This window comes from Alosa pseudoharengus, unplaced genomic scaffold (genome assembly GCF_046254945.1).
Source record: "Alosa pseudoharengus isolate Yale_2024_CS ecotype anadromous, Long Island Sound unplaced genomic scaffold, YU_APseudo_1.1 YU_APseudo_1.1_scf_16, whole genome shotgun sequence".
In the NCBI taxonomy this organism is placed as follows: domain Eukaryota; kingdom Metazoa; phylum Chordata; class Actinopteri; order Clupeiformes; family Clupeidae; genus Alosa; species Alosa pseudoharengus.
The window spans coordinates 34,211,636-34,233,316 of NW_027468630.1; the positions used below are offsets into that span (position 1 = coordinate 34,211,636).

General features: G+C 40.6%; 2 protein-coding genes across 10 annotated transcripts in view; both read left to right on the forward strand.

The window, feature by feature from the left end:
- nfat5b (nuclear factor of activated T cells 5b) overlaps positions 1–4,062 on the forward strand; it is a 43,674-nt gene extending 39,612 nt beyond the window's left edge. For all 8 annotated transcript variants that reach the window (XM_076287843.1, XM_076287844.1, XM_076287848.1 and 5 more), the window contains one exon: positions 332–4,062. The gene's annotated coding sequence lies outside the window, so the exon portion shown is untranslated. The remainder of the gene's footprint in view (positions 1–331) is intronic.
- Positions 4,063–4,843: 781 nt separating this feature from the next.
- kars1 (lysyl-tRNA synthetase 1) overlaps positions 4,844–21,681 on the forward strand; it is a 66,931-nt gene continuing 50,093 nt past the window's right edge. Inside the window, exons 1-9 of one of the 2 annotated variants that reach the window (XM_076287852.1) lie at positions 4,875–4,942; positions 5,532–5,709; positions 5,906–6,047; positions 6,255–6,417; positions 6,505–6,598; positions 6,709–6,895; positions 7,041–7,166; positions 12,545–12,664; positions 12,933–13,095. In XM_076287852.1, coding sequence (XP_076143967.1) covers positions 5,570–5,709; positions 5,906–6,047; positions 6,255–6,417; positions 6,505–6,598; positions 6,709–6,895; positions 7,041–7,166; positions 12,545–12,664; positions 12,933–13,095 — 1,135 coding nt within the window. In that variant the 5' untranslated portion in view covers positions 4,875–4,942; positions 5,532–5,569. Of the gene's footprint in view, positions 4,943–5,531; positions 5,710–5,905; positions 6,048–6,254; positions 6,418–6,504; positions 6,599–6,708; positions 6,896–7,040; positions 7,167–12,544; positions 12,665–12,932; positions 13,096–21,681 lie in introns of both variants that reach the window. The other variant, XM_076287853.1, reaches the window with a different exon arrangement.

The following is a 21,681-nucleotide window of genomic DNA, read 5'->3' on the forward strand; positions in this document are numbered from 1 at the left end:
CTTATCCAGTTCCAATTTTTCTTTCTTTTCCTTTCATTGGCTATTGCATAGAGGAGACAAACTGCATAGATTTCAAACCTACCACAGGTCACAAACTCATTTTGACCTATGTTATTTCAAAAACAACAGAAAAAATGGGATTTTAATGGCATGGGATCTTTAACAACTACAATCACTCACTCTTTTGTGGGATTTCTGTGCCCACACTACTGGTTGATAACCATAGGTGTTAATTACCCCATATGTCAGCAGATTCTTATGTTTTCTGTATTTTTACAGAAGATTGATCTTTAGCTTTCTTTCAATTGTAAATTTTATTCCATTCTGACAGGTTCCTCAACTTTGACAGGACTTCCTGCTCTTGTTTGACTGATGGTCAGATGGCCAGACCAAAACCAAGAGGCCAATAGGTGTTACACTGATTTCCACTGTTTGAAATTTAAACAAGGCAATATCAATGATGTACTGGATGAGGAAGAGGATGCCAGATGGAGTTTACACAGTACATCTGTGTAGGATAATCAGGCAATGCATTCTGGGAAGATCTGTATTTCCGGTTTTCTCTTTTTTTTTTTTTTTTTTGTCGTCTCTCTCCAACTGTGAATGACAAGAATCATAGGATAAAACGTTTGGTGTTGTCCCGTTCATTAGTCTGAATTGCAGTTTTTGTTTGGCTTTGTTTTGTTTGTTTGTTTGTTTGTAATTACACCTTGACACAAGTTTGCATGCATGTGTCCTGTAGTATTCAGGACATGATGTGTCCTTTTAACTGTTTATAACATGTTGCATTTTTATATTATAATGAACTATTTTAGATTAATCAAATATCATATTCAAAACCATAGAAATCCAAGAGTAACACTTGTTATGTGGCCTGTGTTTTTCCTTTCCCTAAGCACTTTATAATGTTCTCCATTGTGACTAGTTTCTCCTTATGGTGGACTCGACGTTTTAAGGCTATTAGCATTTCACCTGGACTAGTGTTTACTGTTTGTATATTTCCTTTAAACTCTCTTCTTGCATATTTCAGGAGGATTTAGTTTTGTATTAAGTACTGAATATTCATCCTAGCAATCTCAAAACATACAGTATGAATTGCTCACTTAATACATTCAATACATCATATACTGAATCAAGAGAGGAATCTACCTTTAGGTCATTAAATATTCGTTCACTCACAATTTTATAATGTGAAAGTTAATGACTATTCCACAAGCATCTGATTGCATACATATTTATCATATGAACGTTGTATGCCTGACAGTATACTGTATACATGCTCCCATGGAAAATATTTCGGTTGTAAGTATTTTTTTTTAATGCCTTTCATCCATGTTTGGAATAGAATCATTTGATTGATTGCTTCAGACCCTTTATCTGCTAAGGATAATTCTGCATATGCTGCCATATTACAAAGGATGGCAGCCAATTTATAATTTACCATTTTTATCATGCCAAGGTGCTACTTGCTGGAGGAGCATAGCTTTTTTGCCATGCTATTCAATACTTTCAATCATTTTGTAAATAGTATAATTTACCGTACTGTAAAATATAGTACCAACATTCTCATGTAAAACCAGCCAACTGAGAATTAGCCACGCGGTCTCGCCTCATATCCGGCTTTCTGGCCAGTTTTATGGCTTGACTGGGTTTGGTAGTTCATGCGTTTTCTGCAACGTTAAGAAACTGGCCATTATTTGTTGTGCCTAAACCATGTAGTGGGTGTGTTCATCATCTCTCTAAATCTCAATGTCTGGCATGTTGTAAAGTTGTCAAACTGGTTTGTGTGGTTTGTTTTCATGCGTTTTAGTTGTTTGGGATGGAGGACTTATTGATGTTGTTTTTTTGTTTATATAGATAGTATTCACATTACCAGGGGCTGGTCTCGCTGATGACTAATAGCTTGATTTAGCCTCACTCTTGATGTTGATTGTTTATCTGGGGTGAATATTCTTTTTCCACTGTCTTCATTATCTTCTGATTAATTTGACTGTCGGTCAGGTTGTTAAAAGGAGAGTGTGAAATCTCTGGGTAAATGATGTCTGATGTTCGATTGAAGAGCTTGAGTGGTGTCCTTTTAGAAGTTTAAAGGGACCTGCTGACGAGGGATGAGTCACACCGCCTCTAAATAAATGCTTCGCTTGGCTTTCATCTCTTTAAAATACTGTTGGATGTGTTTCTGTACTGTCATGAATATTTATGTGGGAAATGCACACTTCTATTATGTTTTCATATTATCTCTTTTCATGTAATCATATCTAATTTATTGTCTGGAGTGTGTAGTGATTGCTTCCTCTCCCTAGGTTTTTAGCACTGTAAGCAATGTACACAGACTATGTTATAGAATGTCAATACACCCTTTCTATTTTTTCATCTTGTATTGAAAATTGGTAATATATTTCTCTATTGGCCCTTGTTATATGCTTATCCCAAGGGTATCCCATGATTAAGGGGACATATTTTCAGATTGAGGGTGTTCAAATGTACCCTGCTCACAGCGATACAGTTGTACATTCCTGTATATTCACTTCATTTCTATGTATCAAATGCCATGTTTAAATAAATTGCATTGTATTTTTTTATCCAGAGCATATTTGTGAAATAGAAATAGAATTGTAAAAATTGATCGATAGTTGTCATAAGTGAAAACACAATGAAATGTCATGCCAATTATGAAGCCATACAAAGAAAATAATATCTATCCCCATTCTTAGAGAGGATGTATTTATGTAGACACGTGTTAATGGTATAGGCTGCTGCAGTTGCCACCTCTACATTGGACCAATTGCAAACAAGTACATTCTTTATCTATATTAATATTTATATATATTCTTGTGAAAGATTGTATACACTTGAGTTGAACTTGTTTTCTAATATATGAGAAATTAAATATTTTTATCAGACATTAAACAGATGTCACAACTAGAATATTTTAGTGAATTTCAGTGTATGTATTTAAGATTAAAGAATATATGAATAGGCCTATTTACATGATCATACACCTATAAGGATCACAGGCATATTGATTCACTTTTTGAAACAAATGTATCCGTGGCTTTTACCATCCCCATGGTCCTTGTTAATTAATTTGCTTTATGTTTTCATTTTCTTTTGGTAGGTTTTATTTGTATTCTGTGTAAAACATACAAAATGTTGACAATTCATATGTGATCAAATGAAAAGTAACAGTCATACATATACAGTAGAGGTGTCACTCAGTGAATTGGAAGATATATTTGTGCCTTGACAAACTTTATATTTATATGGAAACTACTTTTGCTCCGGTGGTGCCTGTTGCATAACAGTGTCACAGTTTTCAGTGGTTGTTGTCCTATCTCAATGTTATATATAGCAAGTCACCAGACCTGTGGCCTAATTATGGCAACTCAATAAGTGTACTGTGATGTGCAATTATGTTTGTGCATTTAGTGTTATTTGTACAACCATATTCATAGCATTTGTTGTTCGAAGATGTCTGTGTCGTTGACATTTTTATCTCAACCTGCCATGCAGTTTGATTCCATACAATATTAAATCTGTTACTGTTTAAGAATGTTTTCTACTTGGGCTTTCTCTTCATTCTTTGTAAAAAAGGATTACTCTGACTAATATAAATCTCCTGGTAATTGCTCTAGCCTTTTAAAATAAATTATAATTTTGTAGAAGGCCTCTAACCATTTACGATGCCAGTAAACTCACAGCCATTTGAATGAAATGATTTATATAAATCAATGAAATGGGGGAAACAAATTTGTCACTTTTTGTGTATTAACGTTTTATCTGAAAATTCAAATAGTAAATGCATTGCCCTACAATACATGTTCTGAACCATAGATTGAACCATAGATCTCTCTTTCTGTTTTGGCATAATGCACTGTATCTGTTATTGAGTACAGATTGCATACATGTTTTAGCTACCGTTTGAACAACTCCGTAATCAATCAAATCTATTAAACAAAGAAATACAAATAAATATTTTTGCTTTAGGGGCATTTGTATACTTTTTGCAGTTATATTTCTGTAAACTTGCTGCTATCTATCAATAAAATAGATCCTGTAAAACCTGGAGTTTCTCTTGTGTTTGCAATGTTACTTCAGAAATGTTTCAGTATTCAATATAGTATTTATTTCTGATGTCCATGTGGGTTGTGTGGATTAGATGAATTGGTGGGATAAAGGAAATGCAGTCGCTTACATTTTTGGAAAGCATATTTTTGAAGGCACTCTCCATGTCAGACCACAGGGCAGCACAGCTTAGCCTACTTTTGGTTTTATTTCACTCTTTATTGAAATTGCAGCAAATTTGCTGTCTTCCTTGCAAGCCCATCACCGCTGGATCAGTAAGTTCATAAATGAAAAGCCAGTGACCAATTTACAGGTTATAACATTAATGTGCAGCGCTTAAAGTAGACAGTGAGAATGCCTGTCTGTTTAATGATGTGGTCCTGATTGTGTGTTTGCACAATATTGGTTCTGCTCTTCCCCAGTTGGATGTTTGGATGAGAAGATAGGCCTACAAACACTGCCTGCAATCCTACTTTATTAGATCTGTAATGCCTACATATATTTTGCAGTGGGTTGCATACATTAGGTTACAATTTGCTAACTGCAGGCTACTTTGGAGTATTTGGTTATTGTAAGTTGATATAGGCACTATTGGCAAGGATCAATCGATGGCACAACTACACACTCTAGCGTCCGTTGTCTGAGATTAGAAATGCTGTCACAAAATTCTAGATAGGCGGAGCCGGAAAGTGAAAGATTCAGGACGGAGGAGGGACTCCGGTTGTGATTGGTTTGTAGAACGCCGTTAAGCCAAGTATTGCGTGCTGACGTTGACGTTGGTCGACACCTTTCTTTTACTGTCTATGGTCGACACGCGCGCAGGCACTCAGAAGATGGCGGATGCGGTGGCTGTAGATGGCGAGAAACTCAGCAAAAAGTAAGCCAACAAAAAGAACAATCAGTTTTTTTTTTTTTTTTTTTACCTCCCCGGCCTTTTCTTTGGCATTTGGCGGGCGACTTATTTGCGTTTTGCATAAAGATTAGTCGTTTCCAATGATGTGTTCAAGTCGCCATGCGGCATCACATGGAATTACATCAGAAGGGACAGCATGATGGGACCGTGCATTTTCTGTTTTGTACCATAAGTTAGCAACTAGCCTCAAATAGCTGACTGGTGTGCAGTTTGTTTGTGTTTTCTCAACCGTTTCCTCAACATTTCTTGGAAATGTGTATGGTAGCGCCACGACTGTGATATTGGAATGTGACTTCAAATGAATGGGTTTGTTTTATGTAACCTACTCATTGCAAAGTCGACGCCAACGTTAGCCAACGTGATTCTTAGCCGGTACTTCGGCATTTTAAGTTTCAGTCTGATGCTAAAGTGAGACCAAGAAGACGACCACCGCCCTAGCTTTTTCCTGTCTACTGTCATAATTAATAATTTTGCTTAATTAAAAGGGAATCTGAAGTTGTCATTTCGGCCACTGAAGGCATCCTAGACGGATTCCCTCTGTATGTCTCCTCAGGTCTATGTACTGACCAGCCGCCGTAACTGCCCCATATCATGCTGACTCTGGTCAGAGTGGCCGGGCGGCAGGTGTGTCAAGCCCTTGGGGTCAAGGCACATTTGCCAAAGTTTGCTTCCCCCAATCCAGCAGCCGTTCCTGCGCTAATACAGGGAAATCGCTGGCAAGGTGACAAGAGGTTGGTGGCTTTTCCATCTAATGTGAAAAACAACCAACCTTTTGTCACTACATTTGAATGATTATTCTTACTTGTAGGGCTCTGCATGTGCATTCAACTTCCCACTTACCTCTTTAACCCTGTCTGTATTAGCTGCTAATTGTTTTGATAATTTAACTTGGAGATTATAAAAAGCCATATCCTTTTGCTCTTTCAGTGAGCTGAAAAGGCGCATGAAAGCTGAGAAAAAGGCTGCTGAGAAAGAGGCCAAGGTCAAGGAACAGGTGGATCAAAAGAAGACCAGTGACAAGGCTGAACACAACAACTATGGGGCTGATGAGGAAACTCTGGACCCTAATGTAAGTGAAAGTGCAAGCAATACTATGGTGTGCTGCCCAAACACAAGCTGTGTTTTGTCTGTCACAATTAGCTGTGTTTTTGTAAGGTGTTCTAAGGTGTGGGTTACAAAACAAAATGAAACCACATATCCACCTCGGTCTGTATTTTGTCACTATTTGATGAAAAGCATCATGACAATTACATTGTCACAATTTTTTTCTGCACAGCAATATTTCAAAATCCGTACACAAGCTGTCCAGGCACTAAAGGGCACAGCAGAGGACCCATACCCCCACAAGTTTCATGTAGACATGTCCCTCACAGAGTTCATTGAGAAGTACAACTACCTGCAGCCAGGGGATCAACTAAATGAAGTCATCAGTGTGGCAGGTAGGAATAAACAGATGAATTTTGTCTGCGTGGAAGTGCTCTGAAATCTCTGAAATGTCCTGTTTAACTGAATATTTTTGTGGTCAGGTCGTGTTCATGCGAAGAGAGAGTCAGGTGCCAAGCTGCTGTTCTATGATCTACGAGGGGAAGGTGTGAAACTGCAGGTCATGGCAAATTCCAGGTGGGATTTTGGTGTTGCTCAGAAAAATTGGTTAACCAATATGCCAGAAATTTCTCATTCATGGACACAAGTGCTTACTAATAGTCCCTTCATGTTCATGATTTCAACAGGAACTACAAGTCAGAGGAAGAGTTTGTGCATGTCAACAACAAATTGAGACGAGGAGACATTGTTGGAGTTCAAGGAAACCCTGGAAAGACAAAGAAAGGAGAGCTTAGCATCATTCCTGTCGAGATGACCCTGCTGTCTCCATGCCTACATATGCTGCCCCATCTCCACTTTGGCCTCAAGGACAAGGTAAAATCTTGCATTTCAATAGTCTCTTATTTCTTTCTCAGAGGTAAAGACACTGTGAATTATGAAGAGAACTGATAAATGGCTTTCAAAAGGACATTTGTTCCAATATACCTCTGACTACACTTCACTGTAATTGTCTTAAAAGGAAACTCGTTTCCGTCAACGCTACTTGGACCTGATTCTGAATGACCCTGTAAGGCAAAAATTTGTGACACGGGCAAAGATCATCACTTACCTGCGCAGTTTCTTGGACCAGCTTGGCTTCTTGGAGGTAGGAAGCCCACAAGTGGGCAGATGTGTGTAATGGATATGTGTAATGTGACTACACTAGCATGTTTTATATCAAAGAGTATCTTATCATTACATGTTATTTCTGCCAGCTCAGTTTTTTTCCTGGCCAAAAATTAGGCTGAGCTGGTAAAAAGCTGTGCGACGGGGTGGGAGTCTGGGGAGATGAATTAAAAAGAGATGTAAACATCGGTTTTGATGCACATGTTAATAGGCCTACTTGGTACTCTCGCCTCGCCTCGCCTCTCCTCTCTCGCACTCTTGACCCTCAAGGTTGTTTTATGCTTCTACAACCCCTGGGATAAATTATGGAATCACCAGTCTTGGAGGATGTTCATTCAGTTGTTTAATTTTTTAGAAAAAATTGAAAAGAAATTTCTCAATCTGTGGTGGAAGTTGAAGAAAATGGTGCATCCCAAGGCTCCAACCTGCAAAACTGATCTGGCAACTGCAATCCGAGAAAGTTGGAGCCAGATTGATGAAGAGTACTGTTTGTCAGTCATTAAGTCCATGCCTCAGAGACTGCAAGCTGTTATAAAAGCCAGAGGTGGTGCAACAAAGTACTAGTGGTGCGTTGAAGTGTTCTTTTGTCAGTTTGTTTTTCATGATTCCATAGTTTTTTAATCCCTTTCCTAAAGCCAGAAAGTTGCCATTTGAAATTAACTTAGTTTTGTGTCATGTCTGTGACCTGGCTTTTTTCTAAAAAATTAAACAACTTAATGAACATCCTCCAAGACTGGTGATTCCATAATTTATGCCAGGGGTTGTAGGTCCTCGCCATGCAGTGATTACAACGGTGCCTCTACGCCGGCGTGAACATTTTGAAGTTCTGCATCTCCTTTGTCTGCGTCGTGCACCACCGAAACAGTAGTCAGAATGGCGAACTCCATAGACTGCTGAGCTGAAATATGAATGTTATTTATTTGGCCTTTTCTTGCTTAGAAAAGTTATCGAGAAATACACAGTATATTCCATTGACCTAGTTATTGTAACCATAAAATAAGTCTGAGGTTTGCGAGGTGTCTGCTAGCCAGTTTGTGTTATGTTAGCAAGCAAACTGCCCACAAAGTACTGCCTGCTGGCAAAGTGCTGATTTTAAAGCGTTACTGACAAATAGACCCTTTACAATCAGATAATCCTGTCATTGTAAGCAAAATATGTCTGAGTTTATTTGCAAAGCTTATGACCGTGAACTAGTATGTTGCTACTCCCCACAGTAGGCTGCTTGAAGCAGCCGGCTCGACACACAGGGCAAGTTGACCAATCCCAGTCCTTGCGGTCTGTGTCTAGCCTGTAAATCAAGACCCAAATCCGAAAGATTAAGGGTCTGGCTACAAGTAATGAAAATGGCCCAACTCGAGGGGTGGCACCAAGCATGCATTTGAAAATATTACTGCACCCAATTGGATAACACTACGACCAATGTTTACTGACCGATTCTGGTCAGAAGTCCGGTCGATGTTTCCGGACTTCGACGTTGCAGCACTGTCATCATCTGTTTAGCTCGCCTCTGCCCTGCCTATATCAGATACACCGATGTAATTTGTGCAGCTCAGGTTCATGGGCATAGATAATGAGCATCATTACTCATCGCCAGTGTCACTCTCTGAGCAAATTCAAATTTTCAAGCTTTCAAATCTGGATTCCCAGGCTAGTCTCTGTCACCTCAACATAAGGTTGAAATTTTTTGGAGGTGCTTGTCAGATGACTGCGGAGGGCTTGGCTCTGCAGGGCTACGCCGTTGATTCGATGCAGAAGCATAAAACAGCCTTCACTTGTGCTCAGATTCTCCTCCTCTAGCACCTTGGCTACTTACACTCCTGTCATTGCAATTCTCCTCCTCGCTAACTCTCTTGAAATAATCTGTGATTTGAGACATGTCTGCAAAAAGAACATACACCGATGGGATGTAATGTTTATTTAAAGGAACACGCCACCGAATGTCGGTAGTAATATATGTTCTTACCTTAACTGTCACGAGTTGAGTCATACCTCTCCCGTGTCAGTACGTGCACTCAAACGCTCTGGTGCGCGGCACGAATGTGTTAGCATGTTGCTATGCTAGCGGGCTCAGACGTAGCCATAGAGGGAGGAGGATAGCAGTAATCAAAAACATCCACGTTTTCCCTACTTAAATACAGTTGCACGAGTAGTTGATAAAAATGTGTAAGGTCACACAACAGGAAACGTGGCGATTTTCCAAGCGAATAAACAGGAGAACTACAATGTGTGGCAATTAGCACTTAGAAGTACTTCGACCTAGCGTAGTAATATTAATTAAGACCTAATTGTAGATCCCAGCCATGCTTTCCGCCGTTTGCAGCAAAGCGGAATTCTATGAAACATGAAATCACTATAATACTTCTGCTTGTTATCACAACCCTTCACAATGCATGTTATAACCATGATTGTTCACAATCTACTTTACCACTACCTGCTACTTCAGGGCAGGTTGTCTCTATTTACGAAAATGACTGTGTGTGCCTCGGAGGGGGAGGGGGAGGTTGAGGGTGAACTCTGTGGTGGATAGGATCTACAATTAGGTGTTAATTAATATTACTATGCTAGGTCGAAGTACTCCCAAGTGCTATTGCACCACACATTGTAGTTCTCCTGTTTATTCGCTTGGAAAATCGCCACATTTCATGTTGTGTGAGTTGAGTCATTCCTCATACCTAAAAAATTGTCCATCGTAAAATTGATGGAAATAGCATTATAAACATCAAATCTATTGACCTTACATATTTCTAATAAAGATACTGTGACAACCATACATATTAACCCACAGCTGTTCATAACTCCGCCCATGATGTGGACAGAAGGGCTGCAAGATTTGGGTATAATATTTGATTGCAAGTTTTCTGACTGATATTGAGATTGCAGTTTTATTTGTGATATAATTTTTGAAAGTCAAGCTTCAGTTCAGTATTCCAAATCTCACTTTATTTTATTTTATCATTCGGACAGAGTTGCGAACCGTACAATAAATTGCCTCCTTTGCCATTAACTAATTGCATTAGTTCGCAGTTTCAATTAAAAATTGATTGTGCAGCCCTACAGAAGAGCGACCATTTGCAGAACACAGTGGATGTTAATTTGTATGTACTGATTTTTTAAAAAATTTGTGAATAATATCCAACTATTGTATGCAATGCCACTGTTCTAATTCATATGTAAGGGATAATGGACGACACAGTGGTCTGTTAACAGAAATTAATGCACGGCGGAGGTTTTAAAATGGCCCTACGCGCAGCCTCGTAAGTTCATTTCTGTTAACAGACAAATGTGGAGTCCATTATCCTGCTTATTCCACTGTTGCCACTTGCGTTGTGTTAATTTCCTGTTATAATTTAAACGTTTTAATCGCTAAAACTGTCTTGTTTATAGAACTACTTTTTTTCGACACATATCAACTAATTTCTCAACATGCAGGACAAACTGCCATTACTATTTCTAAAATGGATGGTTGCTATGGCCAAAGGCCAGTCGTTAGTTCCATCTCTCCCATTGTCAAGCGGGCATATCCCAGGATTCTTATGAACCTTATCTTTGAAACATCGCTATTTTACTTAGCCTACTGCCATTCCACTAGCTAAAAACCACCTCCGTCATATGCTACAATGTTGCTATGTTCTGAACGTCTGTATTTTACAGCTTGGATGCAAAGTAGGGCTGTAACGATTTACGATTCGAAACCGAAATCGCGACATTCATATCCACGATACTGTGTCGCAGTGTGAAAAGGCAGAATCGCAACACACCCTTTCTAGTGTTTCACGCAGTGCTTTGCAGCTTATGCGGCCGCAAAAGCAACCCACAACTCCCGCTTTACTTATCGGTAGCCTACGTAGAAATAAATAAATAATAATTTCATACCTCTCCTTGCTTTCATTGTAGACTATGTGTGCAACTTTACCAAACAGTATTAGGGCTTTGCACGGCCTGTCATCAGATCTGGACGTTGCCATATTGGATATACTCGCCTCATTAGAAAGCATTAGGCACTGAAGTAAATCCCTAACATCGTCAAGGAAAATGGTTAATTATTGCCGTGTTTTAGGTTGTACCAATAGGTCCGACTGAGAAAAACATCTGGTGTAGGTATCGACTTCCAAAAGTTATTAAAAAAACAGGGAGAAAGGAGAATAATGCCAGAAGTTATCGGAGGAAGGGGGGCGCTTGTGGTTGAACTTGGTACTTCGTCTCCCTCACCCAACTCATATGGATCTGCGCTGCCAATAAACCGTAATTTCTCGAAATATCGCACCTTTTCTTGTGGTCCAAGTCCTGCCCTATATGCCTTTGCATCTTAGACGGATTTTGATTAGCTTTTCTGTTGTTTAGACACGGCTACAATCACGTAAGATATCCAAAGTGCATAATACTCCATTGTACTTCATTCACAGAGTACCGCCAATATGGCCGCGCGTGCTGGGTTACCATGGTTACCGGCCAGAATGTGACATCCGTGCAAACCCCTAATAGAAGTAAACCCCCTCTCCTTGCCCCGCTCTCTCTCGCTCCCTCCCTCTCCTGCTCAATGAACACGCGCGACTTAAATGAAACATTCACAATCGTGAAAGCAAGGACGCATAGACTACTAGCTAAATTACTATTAAATCCGCTTAGCATCATTAGCATGCTGAACATATTTGTTTAAAACTCTTGCATTGAAGTTGACTGATCATCTCAATACCAACGTTTCCCAAAAGGGCCTGTCCCAAGGAGAACAAGTATTACCTTGAAACTTAAACACACATGGGGAAACTGAACAGTCCAATCAGTAGACTATGATAGGCTAAGCTATATGCTACTTTGTTTACAATATTTCCAGGCTTCAACCAGACAGCTGAATTAAAGAGGTAGAGTTGTAATAAAAAATAGTAGGCCTAGGCTATAGGCTAATCTGCATAAAGTGTGCTGTCATAAATATCAGTCATTCAGAAAAATATTTTTATATCAGGATATAAAATAATAGATATATTATATTGTAATCCTCTGGTGTTCTAAGGGAGGCTATTAAAATGTTATTTAATAAAATGTCTAGCCACCCCCCCCCCCCAAAAAAAAGAAAAGAAAAATCGAGATTCGTATCGAACCGTGGGTCAAAAATCGTGATACAAACCGAATCGTGAGGTTGGTGTATCGTTACAGCCCTAATGCAAAGCAATGCAATTGGTTAAACTTCACAATGAATTTGGCGAATTAATATACAAGTGTGATACGGCCAAAAAAATTGATCTACTTCATAGGTGTTCAAATAACATATGTTAATGCACGTTAATTACACAGGAAAATGGGAAATTCAACCAAGCAGTGGAATAAGAATATATTAAAAGAATTTTGCTTACTGCCTTCCAGATTGAAACTCCTATGATGAACCTCATCCCCGGTGGGGCAGTTGCACGTCCTTTCATTACCTACCACAATGACTTGGACATGAATCTGTACATGAGAATCGCCCCTGAGTTGTACCATAAGGTAAGATCTCATGCAGTATATCTCTCATAGGTCTAGTCTGGTGGTTTTGCAAGAAAGTATGCTGGTGAATAGATAATATTGTATGAAGTTCACTGGTGGGTGTTTAAGGTGTTCCTTTACTACATTTTGTAAACCTCTGGAACACCAGTTTAAAACAAACCACACTTTTCCATAGGGTTATATGAGGAATTTCAGACAAAATGAATGCTGGTGGTCACATGCATGTTCCACTGTTTCACCTTGTTAAAACAGCCTAATTCTCCCATAGATGCTGGTGGTTGGAGGTATTGATAGAGTGTATGAGGTTGGCCGACAGTTTAGAAATGAAGGCATTGACATGACACACAACCCAGAGTTCACTACATGCGAGTTCTACATGGCCTATGCTGACTACCATGACCTCATGGAGATCACAGAGAAGCTACTCTCAGGTAAGACCTACGATCTAAGCCGAACATTTCAGAGTAAAGCGAAGCTGCGAAGGCACCCATTGAGTTACTAGCTTTTCCTATTATAGACCTCTCCAGAATATATCCCGCCTCCTAACTTCCGTATCCATCCAACTTCCGGGCGTGGATTGTCTATGGGAAATAACATAGCGTTTTGAAAGATCGTACCTGTCAAACTCTGTAGGTGACAAAGTAGAAAAAGCTGCTGGGCAGATTGGCCTACACACTTCTGCCATCTAGTTTCCACTGGATTTTTATTTTTTTCGGTGCCGTTTAAGTAGTATAGTCTATAGTATACTACTTAAACGGCACCGACAATCAAAAAATCCAGTGGAAACTATATGGCAGAAGTGTGTAGGCCAATCTGCCCACCAGCTTTTTCAACTTCGCTACCTACAGATGTTTTACCAGTATGATATTTCGAAACGCCATGTTATTTCTCATAGACAATCCACGCCCGGAAGTTGGATGGATACGGAAGTTACGGAGGCGGGACTTATTCTGGAGAGGTCAATTATGACCGCCGCGCAGCGAAGCGGTGGTCATATAGGTTTAGTCAGAATTGTTTTTTTTTTTTTTTTTTTTTTTTTTTTCGCATGCCCAAATTTCCGTCAATGATTCCCGGGACACTGAAAGACCGGGGTACACGAAACTTGGTGGGCATGTAACCCCACATGGATAGCATGGAACCATCGGTTTAGGAGGACCATTTTTTTTGTATGTTGATCTCAAGAGGCCATGTCAACCCATTCCATAACCACTCATTTCATGTATAGCGCCACCTAGTTAAACACAAAAAAGTAAAAATGAGGTGTTGTAATCGCAGGTATCTGTGACCTAACATATTCAAAACTGCACAAAATTGGAAGTGTAGGATCATTATGACACCCTCTGAATGCACGCCAAGTTTCGTGGAATTCCGTTCATGGGGGGCCACACAATAAATTAATTTATGTTACTATACACCAACTGGCCTGTAGGTGGCCGGAGACAGTTTTCTGTGAATATTTCGAGAACCGTAGGGCCTAGGAGGTCCACCTTTTTTATGTATGTTGGTCTTAAGGGGGCATGTCAACCCATCCCATTACCACTTATTTCACCTAGTTAAAAATTAAAAAGCAAAATTAGGTGTTTTCATCACAATATCTCTGGCTGACAAGGTCAAAACTGCACTAAATTAAAAGTGTAGGATCATTATGACACCCTCCGTATGCATGCCAAGTTTTGTGTACTTTCGTTCATGGGGGGCCTTACAATAAAATAATTTATGTGTACATTTAGTGACGTACACCAACAAGGATTCCCGGGACACTGAAAGACCAGGGTACACAAAACTTGGTGGGCATGTACCCCCACATGGATAGCATGGAACCGTCATTTTTCGTTTTGATCTGTATCCCCCCCGCTGGACTGGACCCCCCAAAAGGAGGGTAGGGCAGACACAGTTCTCTGTGAATATCTTGAGAACTATAGGGCCTAGGATGACCATTTTTTTCCGTATGTTTGCCTCCAGGGGTCATGTTAACCCATTTCATGTGCACACGTGCACAAACAGATACACACACACATACATTCACAGTAATCATACGTATGACACATACTCACACAGTAGACATATGTACGCTTGTATGCACAGGCACATACGCAGGCATACACACAAGCACGCACACACACACACACACACACACACACACACACACACACACACACACACACACACACACACACACACACACACACACACATAACATAAACATAACACAAACAATCAAGAATTTCTCAGAATTATGAACAGGCAAGATGGAGGTGGGGTTGTATAAAATGAATTTTACATGTGAAATCTATGAACAAATAATGTTTTGGTACTTGTTGTCTAGCAGATACCAGTAAGAATTGAGTGTGGATAATGCAATTTAGTGAGACAGTTAGAATCATATAGGCCTTTCAGCGTGATTTCTTTTTGTGGAAAAAATGTGCTGGACATATTTTGTACCGCTCTGCGGTACATCTAGTTGTTATTATACATCCGCCATTGGAGTCTATGGCAGCCCATAGAACGCCTGGCTAAAATTTTTTGGCAGAACGTTTCGGGACACTCCACTGACTATTCACACTCATTTACGGACCTCTAAACCCAGCCATCTAGCGCCACCAACAGGTCAAAATCTGGCCGAAAATTGAACCACTGGGTCTAAAGTTATGAAATTTGGCACACTGATTCAGCACTTTTTCCAAAACTCTATGCCCAACACTCTAGCCCCACCAATGGGTCGAACCTGGATTGCATTCACGCATGTGACCATTGAACGGTGCGTCCGATTTTCACATATCAGGCACCGTTGGAATCCCTGGACCGACCTAAGTTCAATGACCCCTATTACGTCACTTTCTGCCATATTGGACCTCCGCCATATTGGATTTAGTCCAAACTCTACGAAAAGTTTCAGCGATCAGAAATTTCATCCGATTTTCATGGAACTTGGCGGAGATTATCTTCTCCCCGAGCCGCACAAACGATACTTGTCAGATTATTCAATTTCATTTTTGTTTGCCCGTGACAGCCAATCAAATATGGTGATGAAGCCGCCAAACAGGAAGTGGACAAACATCTAGGTGACTCTTTGAGTTAACATAACAAGACTTGATACCATTAGTCAGGACACTGTCCCAATCACTCACAGCAATTTTCATGCATATACATTGAACACACTAGCGCCACCACCAGTTCAATGCTGGACATGCGTTCATGCACGTGATCCTTGACTCTTTTGTCTGATTTCACAATTGAGGTAGTGTCTGTGTCCTTGGACCATTCCGAGTTCATCGACTCGTATCTAGTGCTGCCACTAACGACTAATTTTCTAACGACTAATCTTTCGACTAATTTTTCGATTAGTCGACTAATCTAAACGACTATTTTTTTAAAAAAATCAAGTGTTTGTTGTTTTGTTGTGTCCGTTTTATTTTGAACTTAACTAAAGGGAAAACGTAAAATATATATCACCCTACTTTTGTTAGAAGCTGTAAGTAACTGTACTGTAAGTGTTCAAAAACCTTATGTATTAAAAAAAACACCCATTTAAAATGCTACCTTCAGGTCTAATGTCAGACCTTTGATAGACTTTATTTGTATGCCAGTGTTGCCATGGACATAGACAACTTCTTTGACCTGTGGCCCGGTCATGGCATACTTTGGGGTCATAGGGCCCACCTACATGAACCCACCCCCCATCAAATTATCATTATATCACATCACAATTATTATATTTTATGCTATATTGTTATACATGCACTTCAAAGCAGCCAGTGTTTAAAGTGCTAACATTGTTCACAAAAAGTTTGTGAAAACATGCACATCAGAGGACTGCTTTACTAATGTAAAATATAAATATAGCTGCAAGCAGCAATGAGGGGGCCAAGCAGTTGAGCAGGAGTTGTCATGGCAACCCAATGTTGCTACATTATACACACACCCAATTAACCCCCCCTGTCCCACACACACACATATACACAGATAAACTTCTTCCCCCACACACCCCAATAACCCCCCACACATATGCATACCTCAAACATCACCAAATTTATTGTGCGTAGTCAGGTTGTAGTCACAAGTCCACATACCAAGTTTGGTGTCGATACAAGAAAGTGTTGATAATTGTAGCACCCCTAGTGGTCAAAGCTCACTAAATATATTGTGCGTCTTCAGGATGTGTTCCCGAGTCCATGTACCAAGTTTGGTGTCGATACGATAAAGTTTTTCTAATTATAGCGCCCCTAGTGGTCAAAGGTCACTAAATGTATTGTCCTTATTCAGGATGTGGTCCCGAGTCCAGGTACCAAGTTTGGTGTCGATACGAGAAAGTGTTGCAAATTATAGCACCCCTAGTGGTCAAACGTTGCTAAAATTATTGTCTGTCCTCAGGATGAGGTCCCAAGTCCATATACTAAGTTTGGTTTCAATATGTGAAAGCATTGCTGAAATATGAGCCCACTTCTTGTGATTATAGCGCCACCTATAGGTCAAAAGTCATCAAATTTATTGAGCCTCCTCCTAATTGGGTCCTGAGACCCTGTACTGAGTTTGGTGTTGATACGCAAAAGCCTTGCTGAGATCACTTCACTTCCTGTTTGGCGGCTTCGCCGCCAAACTTGATTGGTCAAGACGGGCGATGGGTTTTGAATATGGGTCCAAAAAGCAATGCGTTTGTGAGTCATGGTCTGAAGATCATCTGAACCAAGTTTCATGAAAATCGGATGAACTTTGTGACCTTTGATGCCTTTTAAGTGATTTTGATTAAATCCAATATGGCGGCCAGATCAATTATGTTGACATCACAAAATCACATCTGTCAGCCTTAGGACCTCCCAGAGACATCACTAGTATATTAACATTAACATTAACAGACACCAATAGTAAGTTTTAATTCCAAACACATCACCCGTTACAGGCCAAAATGTAATTTTGCTTATTATAGCGCCACCTATAGGTCAAAAGTCATCAAATTTATTGAGCCTTCTCCTTATTGGGTCCTGACCCCATGTACTGAGTTTGGTTTTGATACGTTAAAGCTTTACTGAGATATTACTTCGCTTCCTGTTTGGCGGCTTCGCCGCCAAACTTGATTGGTCGTCTCAGGCAACCGGTTTTGAATATGTCTCCAAAAAGCAATGCGTTTATGAGTCATGGTCTGACGATCATCTGCGTCAAGTTTCGTGAAAATCGGAGAAACTTTCTGACCTTTGATGCCTTTTAAGTGTTTTTGATGACATCCAATATGGCGGTCGAATAAATTATGTTGACGTCACATGTTGGCATGTTTCGGCCTAAGGACCTCTCAAGGTATTAACAGATATCACTAATATGCTTTAATTCTAAACACATGACCCGTTACAGGCTAAAACATAATTTTGCTAATTATAGCGCCACCTATAGGTCAAAAGTCATCAAATTTATTGAGCCTCCTCCTAATTGGGTACTGAGACCCTGTACTGAGTTTGGTGTTGATACGCGAAAGCCTTGCTGAGATATCACTTCACTTCCTGTTTGGCGGCTTCGCCGCCAAACTTGATTGGTCGTCACAGGCAACCGGTTTTGAATATGTCTCCAAAAAGCAATGCGTTTATGAGTCATGGTCTGACGATCATCTGCGTCAAGTTTCGTGAAAATCGGACAAACTTTGCGAACTTTGATGCCTTTTAAGTGTTTTTGATGAAATACAATATGGCGGAAGATCCAACATGGCGGAAATTGACGTCATGGGGTGCGTTGAGTTCGGCCTCATCCAAGGCTTCCAAAGATATTGCGATATTCAAAATCGGGCATACGGTTCAAAAGTTAATTGCATGGATGCAATGTCAACTTTGACCCATTGGTGGCGCTAGACTCTCTGTGGTTCAGGCATAAAACTTGCTCAAATTAATGTTTATACTGTCCCGAATCAATGTGCCAAATTTCACAACTTTTTACTGTACGGTTCTATGGGCTGCCATAGACTTCAATGACAGCGGAAAGATGTGTAATAATAATAATAAATATAGCTGCAAGCAGCAATGCGGGGGCCTAGCAGAGCGCTATAGCAGGAATGGCGTTGCCATGGCATGAGCAAGCACTTACAGCAAGAGGCCAAATTACACCAATGTCTGTGCGTTCTCACAATCAGCTACCATGTCCCTCTACCAAGTTTGGACTTCATACACCAAAGTGTTGCTGAGATGTGAGCTCACTTTCTTTATTACAGCACCCCTAGAGGCCAAATGAGACAACTTTCCTTCATGTCCTCACAATCAGCTAATATGTCCCTATACCAAGTTTGGACTTCATACACCGAAGTGTTGCTGAGATACGATCTCACTTCCTGTAATACAGCGCCCCCTATAGAGGCCAAATGATGCCAATTTTCTTGCTGTGTCCTCACGATCAGATACGAAGTCCCTGTACCAAGTTTGGACTTCATACACCGAACTGTTGCTGAGATACACTTCCTGTATTACAGCGCCCCCTATAGAGGCCAAATGATGTGAATTTCTTACCGTGTCCTCACAATCAGATACAAAGTCCCTGTACCAAGTTTGGACTTCATACATTAAAGCATAGCCGAGATGTTAGCCCACTTCCTGTTTGGTGGCTTCATCGCCATATTTGATTGTCTGTCACGGGCAAACAAAAATGAAATTAAAAAATCTGACAAGTATCGTTTGTGCGGCTCGGTCTGAAGATCATCTCTGCCAAGTTCTGTGAAAATCAAATGAAATTTGGGACCGCTGAAACTTTTCGTAGAGTTTAGACCAATTCCAATATGGCGGAGGTCCAATATGGCGGAAAGTGATGGGATAGGAGTCGATGAACTCGGGATGGTCCAAGGATTCAGACGCTACCTCAATTGTGAAAATCAGACAAAAGAGTCAAGGATCACGCGCATGAACGCATGTCCAGCATTAAACTGGTGGTGGCGCTAGTGTGTCCAATGTATATGCATGAAAATTGGTGTGAGTGATTGGGACAGTGTCCTGACTAATGGTCTCGAGTTTTGTTATGTTAACTCAAAGCGTCACCTAGATGTTTGTCCACTTCCTGTTTGGCGGCTTCGTCACCATATTTGATTGGCTGTCACGGGAAAACAAACTTGAAATTGACAAATCTGCCAAGTATCTTTTGTGCGGCTCGGTCTGATGATCATCTCAGCCAAGTGTCATGAAAATCGGAAGAAATGTATAAACGCTGAACATTTTCGTAGAGTTTGGACTAAATCCAATATGGCGGAGGTCCAGTATGGCGGAAAGTGACGTAGTAGGGGTCATTCAACTCAAGTCAGTCCAGGGATTCCAACGGTGCTTGATTTGTGAAAATCGAACACACCGTTCAATTGTTACATGCGTGAATGTGAGTCCAGATTCGACCCATTGGTGGCGCTAGAGTGTTCGGCATAGAGTTCTGTAAATTGGTGAGAGTGATCATGGGACATTCCTGAATCAGGGCGCTAAATTTCATAATAATAATGACTTGCAAATACCTTTCAACCCAGCTTTTCAACTTTCGGCCAAACTTTGACCTGTTGGTGGCGCTAGACGGCTGGGTTTAGAGGTCCGTAAATAAGTGTGAGTGGTCAGTGGAGTGTCCCGAAACTTTCGACGGAAAAATCTGAACTTTTTAGCCAGGCGTTCTATGGGCTGCCATAGACTCCAATGGCAGAAGTGTAATAATAATAATAATAATAATAAATATAGCTGCAAGCAGCAATGCGGGGGCCAAGCAGTGCGCTATAGCAGGAATGGCGTTGCCATGGCATGAGCAACCACTCACAGCAAGTTTGGATAAAGAACGGCTGAGAAATAAGCTCATTTACTTTGTTACAGCGCCCCTAGAGGCCAAATTACACCAATGTCCTTGTGCGTTCTTACAATCAGCTCCCATGTCCGTCTACCAAGTTTGGACTTCATACACCAAAGTGTTGCTGAGATGTGAGCTCATTTTCTTTATTGCAACACCCCTAGAGGCCAAATGAGACCACTTTCCTTGCATGTCCTCACAATCAGATAATATGCCCATGTATCACGTTTGGACTTCATACAACGAAGCGTTGCTGAGATTTGAGCCCACTTCATGTATTACAGCGCCCCCTATAGAGGCCAAATGATGCCAATTTCCTACTGTGTCCTCACAATCAGATACCAAGTCTCTATACCAAATTTGGACTTCGTACATCAAAGCGTTGCTGAGATACAAGCTCACTTCCTGTATTGCAGCGCCCCCTATAGAGGCCAAATGATGTCAATTTCCTACTGTGTCCTCACAATCAGATACCAAGTCTCTATACCAAATTTGGACTTCGTACATCAAAGCGTTGCTGAGATACAAGCTCACTTCCTGTATTGCAGCGCCCCCTATAGAGGCCAAATGACGCCAATTTCCTAGGGCGTCCTCACAATCAGATACCAAGTCCCTGTACCACGTTTGGACTTCATACATTAAAGAGTAGCCGAGATGTTAGCCCATTTCCTGTTAGGCGGCATCGTCGCCATGTGTAATTGGCTGTCACAGGCAAACAAACTTGAAAATAAAAAATCTGACAAGTATCGTTTGTGCGGCTCGGTCTGAAGATCATCCCCGCCAAGTTCTGTGAAAATCGGATGAAATTTGTAACCGCTGAAACTTTTCGTAGAGTTTGGACTAAATCCAATATGGCGGAGGTCCAATATGGCGGAAAGTGACGGGATAGGGGTCGATGAACTCGAGATTGTTCAAGGATTCAGACGCTACCTCAATTGTGAAAATCAGACAAAAGAGTCAAGGATCACGCACATGAACGCATGTCCAGCTTTGAACTGGTGGTGGCGCTAGAGTGTTCAATGTATATGCATGAAAATTGCTGTGAGGGATTGGGACAGTGTCCTGACTAATGGTATCAAGTCTTGTTATGTTAACTCAAAGCGTCACCTAGATGTTTGTCCACTTCCTGTATGGCGGCTTCATCACCATATTTGATTGGCTGTCACGGGCAAATAAAAATGAAATTGAAAAATCTGACCAGTATCGTTTGTGCGGCTCGGGCAGAAGATCATCTCCAACAA